This window comes from Oncorhynchus clarkii, chromosome 10, assembly GCF_045791955.1.
Source record: "Oncorhynchus clarkii lewisi isolate Uvic-CL-2024 chromosome 10, UVic_Ocla_1.0, whole genome shotgun sequence".
NCBI lineage: Eukaryota > Metazoa > Chordata > Actinopteri > Salmoniformes > Salmonidae > Oncorhynchus > Oncorhynchus clarkii.
This window is the reverse complement of record NC_092156.1, coordinates 37,633,622-37,649,022: the sequence shown is the minus strand read 5'-3', so window position 1 is coordinate 37,649,022 and position 15,401 is coordinate 37,633,622. Positions and strand designations below refer to the sequence as shown.

The 15,401-nt window shown below is 41.4% G+C and overlaps 1 protein-coding gene across 1 annotated transcript in view; it reads left to right on the top strand.

Annotated features, from left to right (window-relative positions):
* LOC139419542 (relaxin receptor 1-like) overlaps positions 1 to 15,401 on the top strand; it is a 34,639-nt gene that overhangs the window by 16,719 nt on the left and 2,519 nt on the right. The window contains exons 6-12 of the mRNA XM_071169506.1: positions 9,479 to 9,550; positions 12,106 to 12,177; positions 12,879 to 12,950; positions 13,055 to 13,129; positions 13,959 to 14,030; positions 14,939 to 15,010; positions 15,119 to 15,190. Coding sequence (XP_071025607.1) covers positions 9,479 to 9,550; positions 12,106 to 12,177; positions 12,879 to 12,950; positions 13,055 to 13,129; positions 13,959 to 14,030; positions 14,939 to 15,010; positions 15,119 to 15,190 — 507 coding nt within the window. The remainder of the gene's footprint in view (positions 1 to 9,478; positions 9,551 to 12,105; positions 12,178 to 12,878; positions 12,951 to 13,054; positions 13,130 to 13,958; positions 14,031 to 14,938; positions 15,011 to 15,118; positions 15,191 to 15,401) is intronic.

The window sequence follows — 15,401 nt, the reverse complement described above, 5'->3', positions numbered from 1 at the left end:
ATGCGGTATGTAGCTCGATTTGGCCTTCGCAAGACTCCAGAGGCACCGCAATTGCGTCAAACACTCCATAAGGAGCTTCCGAATCACATTTGCAAAGCAAGCATAAATTGGCTTTTAGCCGGACCACATTTCCAGATCAAGCATGAATTGGCTTTTAGGGTGCATTGCCACCAGTGTGAGTGTGCTCTGCGTTGTTTGAAAATTCAGAGTGTTGTCAGATTGTCTGTTCGCCGGCTGTTGCATGTGTGTGCACCACAGGAGGTTGGTGCCACCTTCATTGGGGATGACGGGCTCGTGGTAATTGCTGGAGCAGAATCATTGGAATGGTATCAAATACACCAAACACATGATTTCCATGTTCTTGATGCCATTCCATTTGTTCGGTTCCAGCCATTATTATGATCCGTCCTCCCCTCAGCAGCCTCTACTGGTGGGCACCAATTATTTGTATACGGTATACATAATTTGTGTGCACCCATCACTTGTGCCCCCCGTAGCGTAACAAAATGTAGATGAAGGGGTCTGAATACTTTCCAAATGCACTGTCCTCAGTTTTTATTGCTAGGGACTGGAACTTCATAATGTCCTCCCACAAAGGTACTTGCCCTATCCAGAGTAGCCTACTCTCTCTGACAGCTGGAACATCTAGCTAATCTTTTCACCTTCTTACATGGCTGTTAGCTAGCTAGCTCCTACAAATGCATTTAGAGTTAGAACAATAAATACATCAACATAGGTAGCTAACTAGCTAATATGAAGTTAACTAGATGGTGATATTTAATTCACTTGGCTAGCTATACAGTATGTAAAGTTCGCTAGCTAGCGGACATTACGTTAGCAGCTCATTTGCATTAGCCTGCACACAGTTCCTGTAGCTATCATTTTCAAAATATATTTTCTTACTTGAATAGGTATCTCTGTTTTCTGGGTCCTTAGAAAAACAAAATATGGGCAATTGTCCCGAAATTTCCGGTGATAGCAAAACGCAGCCAGCCATGTGGACGATTGGAGGACTGACTGATCTTCTAACATAGTGTCTGGTGCGGTTGCTAGGTGATGCAACTGCAAGCCCTCTACAGAATCACAATACATATCGTATTGGCACCCAAGTATCGTGATAATATCGTATTGTGAGGTCCCTGGCATTTCCCAGCCCTATTAGGCAAGGTTACGTAACCTTATTTAGTCCTACCTGCTATGGTGAGTTTTAAGTGTATTTTTTGTTTTTGAGATAGAATTACTGTCATGTTATTGATACCAAATTACAAAACTTATTTGCACCTTCTCTTTTCCAGAACCCATGGGTCTGCCTGAACCTTTCAACTAGGTAAGCTGTTTCAACCTGGAACGGTATTCTCTTTGGTTTATTTCAGTCATTGCAGGAAGTCCTGAAGAGCAGGAGTGTGTAGGGTTTTGTCTCAGCCGAGCTCTAACACTTGATCAACGTAATCTATTGACCATGATAAACATAACGAATCGCGGCGATAGGCTATGATTTGTAGGCTGGAACAAAAGCTTATACACACTCCTGCCATTGAGATCTGAAGCTGTCCATTCTTTGAAGATATAATTCTGTACTATGGGTACAATTGTGGGAGGTATTCATTTAGATGATATTTATATATAACACATGCTTCACTCTGAAGACATTCGAATAGCAGTACTGGTTGATGTGCAGGCCTAATTAACCACACATCAGGGGTGTAAAGTACTTAAGTAAAAAATACTTTAAAGTACAACTTAAGTAATTTTTGTTTACTGTACTTTACTTTACATATTTTTGACAACTTTTCCTTCACTACATTCCTAAAAAAATTAAGGTACTTTTTACTCCATACATTTTCCCTGACACCCAAAAGTACTCATTAAATTTGGAATTCTTAGGACAGGAAAATGGTCCAATTCATGCACTTATCAAGAGAACATCACTGGTCATCCCTATTGCCTCTGATCTGGCAGCCTCACTAAACACACACACTTTGTTTGTCAATTATTTCTGAGTGTTAGAGTGTGTCCCTGGCTATCAGTAAATAAATACAAAAAAAAACAAGAAAATGGTGCTGTTTAGTTTTCTTAATTTAAGGAATTGGAAATTGTTACTTTTGATACTTAAGTATATTTGAGCAATTAAATTTACTTTTGATACTTACGTATATTTAAAACCAAATACTTTTAGACTTTCATTCAAGCAGCATGTTACTGCCTGACTTTCACTTTTACTTGAGTCCTTTTCTGTCAAGGTATCTGTACTTTTACTCAAGTATAACGATTGGGTACTTTTTCCACCACTGCCACACACACTCAAATGGACCTACAGCCGGGGTAATATTCTTCCATCATTCACACACAGTAGAGAGTGTAAACCAACATGCTGTCAACAAAATGCTGTCCTCAATGCTGAAGTTGTATTGTGTATAGCTCTGTGGAAATGCTGTGATCACTCATCGTCTTTAATGTTGTGATTCACAGACACACGATGACCACAATTTGAATGCTGCAACTGAGACAGAATGACGTTGAGGGACACACACTGAGACACTGAGTAGCACTGGACATGTGCTGGATATTTGTGACAACGAACTAAAAGGGGTGCAGAAGCACACCAGCACCCCATTTTATGTTTATTCAATGGCTAACCATCTGAGTAGCTACCCCTAATTCCACACTATGCCTTCTTTGCCCTATGGTCCCATATGGAAAAGTTATATGTGTTACATATATATGTATATTACTTATGTGTTTTATGTGGGCATATACAATGCATTTGGAAAGTATTTAGACCCCTTCCCTTTTTCCACATTTTGTTACGTTACAGCCTTATTCTAAAATTGATTACATTTTTTTTTTAACTATAAGAAATCATCAATCATGTGCAGCGGCCGCTCAAGACTTCAGCTAATCTAATCTTTTGGCGCCACTCACAGGAGCGAGCACCACCTTGCAGAACTGCCCTGCCGCCCTACTCCCATTGAAGTCTATGAGACCTCCGCCACTTACCATGGCCTGTCTGTAAGCACCTTAAAAGTGTTGTGGTGTACTGTTCTTGCAACCTTTTTTTGCCGTCCTCCTGCTTAAAGGCATCATCAATACCCCATAATTTGTTATCGTTTTTTATAAATGTTTGCAAATGTATTAAAAATAGGAAACAGAAATACCTTATTTACATAAGTATTCAGACCCTTTGCTATGATACTCGAAATTGAGCTCAGGTGCATCCTGTTTCCATTGACCATCCTTGAGATGTTTCGACAGCTTGATTTGAGTCAACCTGTGGTAAATTAAATTGATTGGACATGATTTGGAAAGGCACAAACCTGTCTATATAAGGTCCCGCAGTTGACAGTGCAAGCCATGAGGTCTAAGGAATTGTCCGTAGAGCTCCGAAACAGGATTGTGTCGAGGCACAGATCTGAGGAAGGGTACCAAAAAATGTCTGCAGCATTGAAGGTCCCCAAGAACACAGTAGCCTCCATCATTCTTAAATGCAAGAAGTTTGGAACCACCAAGACTCTTCCTTGTGCAGACATTTTTCGGTTGTGCCGCCACAGTTTCAACACCTGTCCGGGTGGCTGGCCTCAGCCAATCTCGCAGGTGAAGAAGCCGGAGGTGAATGTCCTGGGCTGGCGTGGTTACACGTGGTCTGCGGTAGTGAGGCCGGTTGGACATACTGCCAAATTCTGTAAAACAACATTTTGGTAAAGAAATTAACATTACATTCTCTATCAACAGCTCTGGTGGACATTCCTGCAGTCAGAATGCCAATTGCACGGTCCCTCAACTTCGGACACTTTGGAACTCGGTCCCTCAACTTCGGACACTTTGGAACTTGGTCCCTCAACTTCGGACACTTTGGAACTCGCCATCTCTATAAACCCATCCTACCTTCGACCATTCTCTCTATGCTGCATCATTCATTCGTTCTTCTCCTGATTTGATAATATCTAGACTCAGTAACACATTTAAAGTCGCTTACACCAGTGGTCCCTAGTTGTTGACAGCTCGAATGTTGTCATTAAAACATTGTTTGATTGGTTAACAAGATTAACTTCGCTCATTGGTCCATCAGCCGCTCAAGACTTCAGGTAATTTCATATTTTGGAACCACTCACAGAAGCGAGCACCACCTTGCAGAACTTTATTGAAGTTTTTTTTTTTTCATTTTTTTTTTCTCCATTAATTCCAAGATGGCGTAGCAGTCAGACGTCTTTGTATTTTGTCCTGTCCCTTGTATATATCTTTCTACATATTTTTATTCGCATATCTTTTAAAAATATTTTGCTAAACCACAACTTCTAAATACTCTCATCCAACCCGCCTCACCCAATGTGGCGTGGATCTGCTTTTTTCTAAAGTACTTCTATTTACTTCGGATCTGGAATCCCTCAACTGAAGCTAGCCAGCTACAGTAACTACCTACCACCTATCAGTTAGCAAACCATTGCTAGCGGTCATCAGCTAACCTCGGAAAGATCTCGCCAGTTCGAACAACGTGACTCAAACGAGAGCATAACGGACCTATTTCTCTCCATATCTCCCGATTCCTACCGCAAACTCTGAACATTTTCATCTGGATCTTCGCAACTAGCTAACCGCAATCCCAGGTGACTACTCCTGGCTAGCATTTCCATCCCAGAGCAAGCACCAAATAGCCTGAAGCTAGCCCAGCAAGGGCTCCTGTGCTACCACCGAAGCCCACTCCCCGGCTACAATATCCGGACCCCTTCTACTGCCGGAATGGGGCATGGAACCCCGCCGATCCTCTACGACTGGAATACCGAGATAACCGGCCCGAGGATTCCAACAGGCCCCTCAGGCGCGACATCCTCTGATGGCCCATTCTGCTAACATGCTAGGCCTGCTAGCTACCTAGAGCTACTTGGAACCCTACTATCTCCACGACTGGTCTATCGACGTCACCGCACGAAGAGGCAAAAACAGACTTACCCCCATCGTGACGTACCCCATAGGTTAACTTGCTAAGCCAGGTCTACTACCTGCTAACTTGCCTGCCCCATTCTGCTAACTGCTAGCTTGCCTGCCCCGGTTGGCAAACTGCTAGCCCCTGCTAACTGCTTGCTTGCTAACCTGTTCTGCTAACTGCTAGCTCGTTTAGCCCTGGCCTACTAACTGTTAGCTTGTTAGCATTGGCCTGCTAACTGTCTGAATCGCCTTGTTCCCAGTCAGCCCAACCACTCACTGGACCCATATGCTCACTTGGCTACGCATGCCTCACTCTAATATCAATATGTCTTGTCCATTACTGTCCTGGTTAGTGATTGTTGTCTTATTTCACTGTAGAGCCTCTAGCCCTGCTCAATATGCCTTAACCAACCATGTTGTTCTACCTCCTACATATGCGATGACATCACCTGATTTAAACGTCTCTAGAGACTATATCTCTCTCATCATTACTCAATGCCTAGGTTTACCTCCAATGTACTCACATCCTATCTTACCTTTGTCTGTACACTAAAGACTTGAATCTATGCTATCTTGCCCAGAAACCTGCTCCTTTTACTCTCTGTTCCGAACGTGCTAGACGGCCAGTTTGTATAGCGTTTAGCCGTACCCTTATCCTACTTCTCCTCTGTTCCTCTGGTGATGTGGAGGTTAATCCAGGTCCTGCAGTGCCTAGCTCCACTCCCACTCCCCAGGTGCTTTCAGTTGTTGACTTCTGCAACCGTAAAAGCATTGGTTTCATGCATGTTAACATTAGAAGCCTACTCCCTAAGTTTGTTTTACTCACTGCTTTAGCACACTCTGCAAACCCGGATGTCTTAGCCTTGTCTGAATCCTGGCTTAGGAAAACCACCAAAAACCTTGAAATCTCTATCGCTAACTATAACATTTTCTGCCAAGATAGAACTGCCAAAGGGGGCGGTGTTGCAATCTACTGCAAATATAGCCTGCAGAGTTCTGTATTACCATCCAAGTCTGTACCCAAACAATTCCAGCTTCTACTTCTAAAAATTCACCTTTCCAGAAACAAATCTCTCACTGTTGCCGCTTGCTATAGACCTCCCTCTGCCCCCAGCTGTGCCCTCGATACCATATGTGAATTGATTGCCCCCCATCTATCTTCTGAGCTCGTGCTACTAGGTGACCTAAACTGGGACATGCTTAACACCCCGGCCATCCTACAATCCAAGCTTGATGCCCTCAATCTCACACAAATTATCAATGAACCTACCAGGTACAACTCCAAATCCGTAAACACGGGCACCCTCATAGATGTCATCCTAACTAACTCGCCCTCCCAGCTGCCCACTGCTCTGAGGCTAGGAAACACTGTCACCACCGATAAATCCACTATATTTGAGAATTTCAATAAGCATTTCTCTACGGCTGGCCATGCTTTACACCTGGCTACCCCTACCCCGGGCAACTGCCCGGCACCCTCTACCAGCCAAAGCCCCCACCATTTCTTCTTTACCCAAATCCATATAGCTGATGTTCTGAAAGAGCTGCAAAATCTGGACCCATACAAATCAGCCGGGCTAGACAATCTGGACCCTCTCTTTCTAAAATTATCTGCCCGAAATTGTTGGAACCCCTATTACTAGCCTGTTCAACCTCTCTTTCGTATCGTCTGATATTCCCAAAGATTGGAAAGCTGCCACGGTCATCCCCCTCTTCAAAGTGGGTGACACTCTAGACCCAAACTTCTACAGACCTATATCTATTCTACCCTGTCATTCTAAAGGTGTTCGAAAGCCAAGTTAACAAACAGATTACCAACCATTTCGAATCCCGCCGTACCTTCTCCACTATGCAATCTGGTTTCAGAGCTGGTCATGGGTGCACCTCAGCCACGCTCAAGGTCCTAAACGACATCATAACTGCCATCGATAAGAGACATTACTGTGCAGCCGTTTTCATCAATCTGGCCAAGTCTTTCGACTCTGTAATTCACCACATTCTTATTGGCAGACTCGACAGCCTTGGTTTCTCAAATGATTGCCTCGCCTTGCTTACCAACTACTTCTCTGATAGAGTTCAGTGTGTCAAATCGGAGGGACTGTTGTCCGGACCTCTGGCAGTCTCTATGGGGGTGCCACAGGGTTTCAATCCACGGGCCGACTCTCTTCTCTGTATACATCAATGTTGTTGCTCTTGCTGCTGGTGATTCTCTGGGACTGCTCTGACTGAATACGTGGACAACTACAAATACCTAGGTGTCTGATTAGACTGTAAACTCTCCTTCCAGACTCACGTTAAGCATCTCCAATCCAAAATTAAATCTAGAAATGGCTTCCTATATCGCAACAAAGCCTCCTTCACTCATGCTGCCAAACAGACCCTCGTAAAACTGACCATCCTTCCGATACTCGACTTCAGTGATGTCATCTATAAAATAGCCTCCAACACTCTACTCAACAAACTGGATGCAGTCTATCACAATGCCATCCGTTTTGTCACCAAAGCCTCATACACTACCCACCATTGCGACCTGTACGCTCTCGTTGGTTGGCCCTCGCTTCATACTCGTCGCCAAACCCACTGGCTACAGGTTATCTACAAGTCTCTGCTAGGTAAAATCCCGCCTTATCTCAGCTCACTGGTCACCATAGCAGCATCCACTCGTAGTACACGCTCCAGCAGATATATCTCACTGGTCACCCGCCAATTCCTCCTTTGGTCGTCTTTCCTTCCAGTTCTCTGCTGCCAATGACTGGAACGAACTGCAAAAATCTCTGAAGCTGGAGACTTATATCTCCCTCACTAGCTTTAAGCTCCAGCTGTCAGAGCAGCTCACAGATCACTGCACCTGTACATAGCCCATCTGTAAACAGCCCATCTATCTACATACCTCATCCCCATACAGTATTTATTTATTTATCTTGCTCCTTTGCACCCCACTATCTCTACCTGCACAGTCATCTTCTGCACATCTACCATTCCAGTGTTTAACTGGTATATTGTGATTACTTCGCCACCATGGCCTATTTATTGCCTTAACTCCCTTATCTTACCTCATTTGCACTCACTGTATATATACTTTTAGTTTTATTTTGTTCTACTGTATTATTGACTATGTTTTGTTTATTCCAAGTGTAACTCTGTGTTGTAGTATGTGTCAAATTGCTATGCTTTATCTTGGCCAGGTCGCAGTTGCAAATGAGAACTTGTTCTCAACTAGCCTACCTGGTTAAATAAAGGTGAAATAAATAAAATATATATTTTGGAACCACTCAAAGGAGCGAGCACAACCTTGCAGAACTGCCCTGCCACCCTGTTGAAGTCTATGAGACCTCCGCCCTTACCGTGGCCTGTCTGTAAGCACCTTAAAAGTGTTTTTGTGTACTGTTTTTGCTACCTTTTAGTGTTGTCCTCCTGCTAAAAGGCGCTACATGGTCATTCCGCGGTCTGCATTGGCCGTGCAGCATTTAGGGTGATACGGCCTCTATAGAAGTCAGGGCATTCATACTTCTTGGGCTTCTCCGAGCAGCGCAGAGCTGTTGTGAAGGAAGTTGTCAAGGAAGTGAGTTTAAGTTTATGCAGGACCTCACGTCCTACCCTACCATCAACCAATAATGTCAATGCAGAACTATACGGAGCCCTCCGCATAGTTACAACATTTGAGAGGCACACGACGATGCAATACAGAGCTCAATTTGGAGGCTTCGCAATTGCGTCACTCCATCCATCCATCTGACCACATTTTTGGATCAAGCATAAATGGGCTCTTATTCTGGGGTTCCGACTGAATGCAGTGGTAAATGTTCTCCTCACAATTTACCTGTTAAACAAGAAGGGTGTTGATATAGCTGTGTTTAGGCATGGCTTCCTTGTTTTGAGTATGTTGTGTTTCCATTCTTTTGGAGTTGACCTAGTATTTTACATTTAACCTACCTTATGCATCCAGGTGTTTCTCCATTTTTATCTCACCTACCAAAAATCTAAATATGCTGTTTTACAATTTGTGTTATTTGAACTGGTCTAATTCTTAAACGGGAACAAATATTATGGGTGAGGTTTAGTTAACTCAGATGCTATTTTTCTTGGGGAAAAAGATGACTGTTCAGGACCTTTAAATGGATGCAATTCAAGTTGTATGTCTAATGTGAATGCAGATGAATGAAAACCGTGTGAAGCGTCCAGGTCTAGTAGACATTAATCAGATTAAAAATCAGCAATAAAATGACACAAAATAATCATAGTTTGAAATAACGTATTCATTCAGTACATTTGTCTATTTATGATGAAAAGGCAGGATGCAGCCATACTTTTAAATTTAAGTTGTTAATTAAAAAAGTTGTGTTTGTCTTATACTAACATAATGATAATCCTCAATATATTTATCCTCACTCTGACAATCGTCATGTAGTTTTATCTCATAGACTACAAATCAAATTAAATTATTTGTCACATTTGTCGAATACAACAGGTGTAAGATTATTGATGAGATTTTATTTTCCTTCTCATTAAACCAGGCCTTTGTCATTTAAACCTTTAACAATATATTTATATTCCACAGACACCTGGAAGACAACAGGATCAAAAGAATCTCCAAGCAGGCATTCTCAGGACTGTACTCACTAAGAAGACTGTATGTCCTAATTCATTATGGGCCACCACTGTCTGACCTGTGGTACCATGTGTATATCCCTACATCACCACAAAATGTTGTCCTGGATACATCATACTTCATGCCATTTTTTTATTGAACATTATGTAGAATGTAGTACTGTAGTATGGTGTTTAGCTCCTTGAAATCAAAGAAAACCAGTCATTGAATACACTGACCCTTTTACTGGCGCTTCCTTGAGAAGTGTTTATACATACAGATTCAGATACTGTAGTCGTCCTCCGATATACAAACCTGAGACGTGTGAAGTGCCCAGGTCTAGTGGGCATAATTTAGGGAACACATGAAACCCCTTCATCCACCTCCTTCAGGATTCACACAGAGGACAGTCATTATGAATCAAGGCATCCTGAAGAGTATACACTGAGTGTACAACACATTAGGAAAACCGTCCTAATATTGAGTTGCACCCCCTATTGCCCTCAGAACAGCCTCAATTAGTTGGGGCATGGCTACGAGGTGTTGAAAGCGTTCCACAGGGATGCTGGCCCATGTTGACTACAATACTTCCCACAGTTGTGTCGAGTTGGCTGGATTCCTTTGGGTGGTGCATCATTCTTGATACACACGGGAAACTGTTGAGTGTGAAAAACCCAGCAGCGGGCCTCCTGAGTGGTGCAGCGGTCTGAGGCACTGCATTGCAATGCTAGAGGAAATACTACAGACCCGGGATAGTTCCCGGGCTGTGCCACAACCGGCCATGGCTGGGAGTCCCATAGGAAGGCGAACAATTTGCCCAGCATCGTCCCAGTTAGGGGAGGGTTTGGCCAGAGGGGCATTACTTGGCTCATCGCGCTCTAGCGACTCCTTATGGTTGGCAGGCCATGCAGGCTGACTCCGGTTGCCAGTTGAACGGTGTTTCCTTTGATGAGGCTGGCTTCCTGGTTAAACTGGCGGGTATTAAGGAGCGTGTTAGAGGTCTGATAAGAGAATTATGTTCTCCAGGTACATCACCCAATTTAATTATTTTACTCTCAGTCTGCAAACCAGAATTTGTAAGATCCTGGCCGAATGAAAACCGACAGAGGCCCGGTCTACCACAGTTAAATGTTTATTCACGGGAACGTTCTGAAGTCAAGAATACAAATCAATTCATTTTATACTGACTTCTCACGCCCACACATACACACAGCCATATGCACACACATAAACAGACACACAAACAGACGCACATACACACATACCCACACACACATGTCCTGCTATGCACACACTGTCTGTCTCACTACCCAGCCGACAGAGATAGTGACCTTGTCCTTGAGACGTACTGCTTGTTCTCTCCCAAATCTCTAGTCAAGTCGGCACCAAGCTCAGACAGTCTGTGTTTAAAATACCATAAAGACATATTGTTTTACCCTAATTCTGACTAGGACTACACATTTATTGATTATGATTTTATACATTCTAATCAATTCCATACAATTATATGTTTCAGGGCGGAATATTCTAATCATTCAATTAACAGACAATTCTCACCTATCAGGGGGTCATGTATCGGAGGATACATGACTCCACTTTCACCTCTCGCGAGCCCATTGGAAAGTTGCAGCGATGAGACATGATCGAAATTGGGGAGAAAAAGGGAGGTGAAAATTAAATAAAACCAGCATGCTCAAACTGGTGCACCTGGTACCTACTACAACGTTGGTTTTAGAAGTGGGGGGGGACATAATATATGTAGCACCACATAATATATATATCTATATATATTTTTTTTATCCAGTCGGATATTTTTTATCCAGTCGGATAAACACTCCAAACAGCCTACCTAACTTCTCAGAGGTGTCCGCATGGTCCTAGAGCACACCGTATCCTAGTTTGTATAACATTCCAATTATAAAACTAGGGGGGACAAAAAGGCAATTCTAGAATGTGGGGGGGACACTACCATACCCCGTTCTAAGACAATTAAATATTTTTCTTGCACTTTCACCCTCTGATTGGCACACATACACAATCCATGTCTCAATTATATCAAGGCTTAAAAATACTTATTTAACCTGTCTCCTCCCCTTCATCTACACTGACTGAAGAGTATATAACAGGTGACATCAATAAGGGATCATAGCTTCCACCTGGATTCACCAGGTCAGTCTATGTCATGGAAAGAGCAGGTGTTCATAATGTTTGTACACTCAGTTTATTCAATTTTCTCTGGCAGCTAGCCTTGGATAGTTGACAGGAAATCAACTCCTACTTTTCACATACAGCTTGATGTTAGTGTATCTCCTCTGCATTCCTGATTATTGGTGTAGGTTGTAGGGCTGGGGAAAACAAACAACGGCATGGAAAATGTGTCAGTGCTCTGTCCCTATACACTCAGATAGAATTTGTATGAGGAACAGGTGGATGTTACCCTACCTTACCTCATTCCACATTTGCAAGCAGTTGAATATCTGCACTTTGACAATATTGTTTTATTTACTCTATGTTGTCCCATATCAAATATTAATATATGGCTTTTTATCTTTACATTTACCTCCTTATCTCTTTTAAAACTGGCCTGCTGTGATAAGATTTCTCAGTCAGAATCGGATTACGTTGTTGAAGGCTGGCATTTTTCAAGACCTTTGGAACCTGGAGTGGCTGTAAGTCAACTGGGGGGAGGATGTTTTCAGTGACCTTAAGACACCTTCATTAGGAAATCCTTCAGTGCCTCAGTGGGATTCATGAGATTGTAGACAGTATTTATTTAATTGATACAAAAACACCTGTATATCTTGTTGGAAACTGTGCTACACTGGGCAGTTGTTTTCAGTGACCTTAAAGGGATAGTTCGAGGGATAGTTATTTTTTTCTACTTATCCAGAATCAGGAAACTGATGGATACCATTTTTATGTCTCTGTGTGTAGTTTGAAGGAAGTTGGAGGTAGTTTCTGATGCGATTGCTAACGAGGAATAGCGTAATGACTGGAAGTCTATGGGATCAGATTTATTGCTAAAATCTTGAACTATCCCTTTAAAGCCACCTTCGTTATGAAATGCCTCAGAGAATGCCTCAGAATCTTGTTTGTGCTGCTCTATTTTCCCAAGAAAGCAATGAGCATAAAGTATGATACAGTGTGACATTTATGGTGTAGCTAACAATCCTCAGGTATGATACATGATGGTATGAAATCATGGCCCATGTACTAATGCTCATTAACGTTGTTCTCTTTGACAACAGTAATTACAACAGTATAGCTGCAGAAGCTTTCTATAGATTTTTTTTCTAAAGTAATACGACAATTATAGGGTTTAGTGTGACAAATAAATTGATATATTTTCCTCTGGTCTGTATGGGTGTAGGATTCTTGATGAAAATAGAATAGCATCTCTGAGACAGAAATCGTTTGAGGGGCTGAAATCGTTATTTTTCCTGTAAGTATCATGCCACTGTGCTTATTACTTTAATTAAGATCTCATGAGATACACGTCATCATTTAACCAACACGCTCTTTAAATGTAATTTCATTTGGCTGCAGGTCTTTGCTGAACAATTCCCTAGAATCCATCCCCAAGAAATCTGTCTGCCAGGAAATGCCTAGATTAAACTGGCTGTAAGTAACAACAGAATAATACCTAACCCATTATGATGGATAATATATTTGATTGTATTTGACAACTCTAAATCATGTTTTCTCATAATCAGGTGTATTATTTATGACTCTGTTTGCCATAATCACTCTGCAACAGTATCTCTTTTCACAAAACTCATTATTACCCATATGGAAAAACCACATGACTTCTCAATGAAAATCTCGATTTCACATGTGAAATCATGTGAAACCATGTGGTTTTGGAACACTTCACATGATGATATTTTACATGAAGTTTCACATATGGATTTTCATCTGAAAAACCTTCTGTTTTCACATGTGCAGAAATGTTCACATGTGATGACAAAAGACAAATGAGGTCAGTTCTACACATCTGAAACCATATGTTGACACCATCTTTTCACATCTGAGGAGAATAACATGCATTCACCTCAAATGTGAACTGCAGGTGAAAAACATATGAACACATGAACATTTTTCACATGAAAATCTCTCACGTGAAAATTGAATTTTCACTTTCACATGTAAAAAAACGTTTTAATATTGTCACGTGTAGTTTCATGGTTTCACATTTTGAAATTTTGCATCCCCATGTTGTCACATTTTATTTCACAAGATCATGTTTTCACATGTGCTTAAATGTTTTCACATGTAGTTTCATGTTGTCACATGTTGCTTTTACTTGTGACCACACTTTATTACATTATCTTCACATGAGATCAGAAGTGAAATTCATGTAGTTTTTCGTGTAGTTCATGTACCAACTACCAGATACCGATGCAGATATCATTCATTAATGCCACAATGATCTGACACATCTTTTTCACAGAGAACTGGAGGGGAACAAGATATCATCTTTGTGGGTTTCCAGCTTTCAAAACTGCACCACTCTGACAGTATTGTGAGTTTTGTTGAATTTAGACTATATAGTTTCCTCAATTTCTTTACAATATTTGTTCATCTTTGTACCAAATCCAGTTGGTTAGAATGCCTTACTGTCAATAATTGCATTTGAAACAATTCCATCTGCACTAGAGAGAGAGATGAACGCAATGAAAAAAGACACATGCTCGGTTTTCATAGGATTTATATTTCAAATTAAATTCTGCCATACTCTAAGGAGACATTTTCTGGTGTAAAACCAAGACTGGTAAATGGTGCTTATGTTAAAGCTATATACTTCCGTCTGGAGCATCTGCACTACTGCAGCTGGTAATGAAATTCAGTCTGAGGGAGAGAAACCATTGGAGCCTACACATATTAAGTTGGCCGTTTCTATCACTGGCGATTGCTTCTAAGGCCATGTGTGATGGTGAGAATAATGAGGAGTCAGGAAAGCAAAATTCCAATCTGATATACATGGGTTGCATTAGCTCTCTCAATTGAAGGGGATAGGGGAGGCCATGGGTGGTTGAGAGCCTGGAAATACTCTGTCTCTTTGACTCATCCAACCCTGAGTGCTAAATATGTATCCTGTGATGTCAGCTTAAGTGTATTGAATTATTGAGGCAGGGCTGGACTTCATCTGGTGAGGAATGAGTCAAATTAATAAATCAAATTTGAACAGACAGTTTGATAGGTATTAGTGAGAGTAGAGAATTTGTTTTGCTTTCATACTGTATAAATAGTACATCATTCCTTTAAGAAATACTTACAGTAACGTTACTATCAAATTATAATTCTAAATCAAATCTAACAAGCAGTGTATCCAAATGGCTGTGGGCCTACTACTATTCAAGTAATGTCATTGGTCTTATAGAGACTGTTCTTGAATAATAATGATCACTTATAGAAACATTTATTTTGCAGGGCTCTTCGAAAAAACAGAATACAAACTATTGAGGAGGGAATATTTTCCGGCATGCCAAACCTGATAGACTTGTGAGTTAACTCTACTTCACACAACATTACATGGGTCAAATAATGTTGTAATATGTCCAAATATGGTAATGTATTTCATTGTTGAATTAATTTAAACTGTCATTCCAGGGACGTATCTTTAAACAAAATTGAGGAGTTCTCACCAACTCTATTTACAAATCTTCAAAACCTAAAACAGTTGTAAGTATATCCAATGACTGTTTGCATCCTAGCCTTGATATATTTATTGTTTTGAAAGATGTTCTCGTTATGGATTTACTGAAAGCGTTTGATCCGCTTTGTACGATCAAGTAGGCCAAAAGTATAACTTTATATTGTTGAGTTTCAGTTTATTAACTTTACTTTTCATCGATCTGGCATTGAGGCCATGTTGACCACAGAGTGGAGGGGC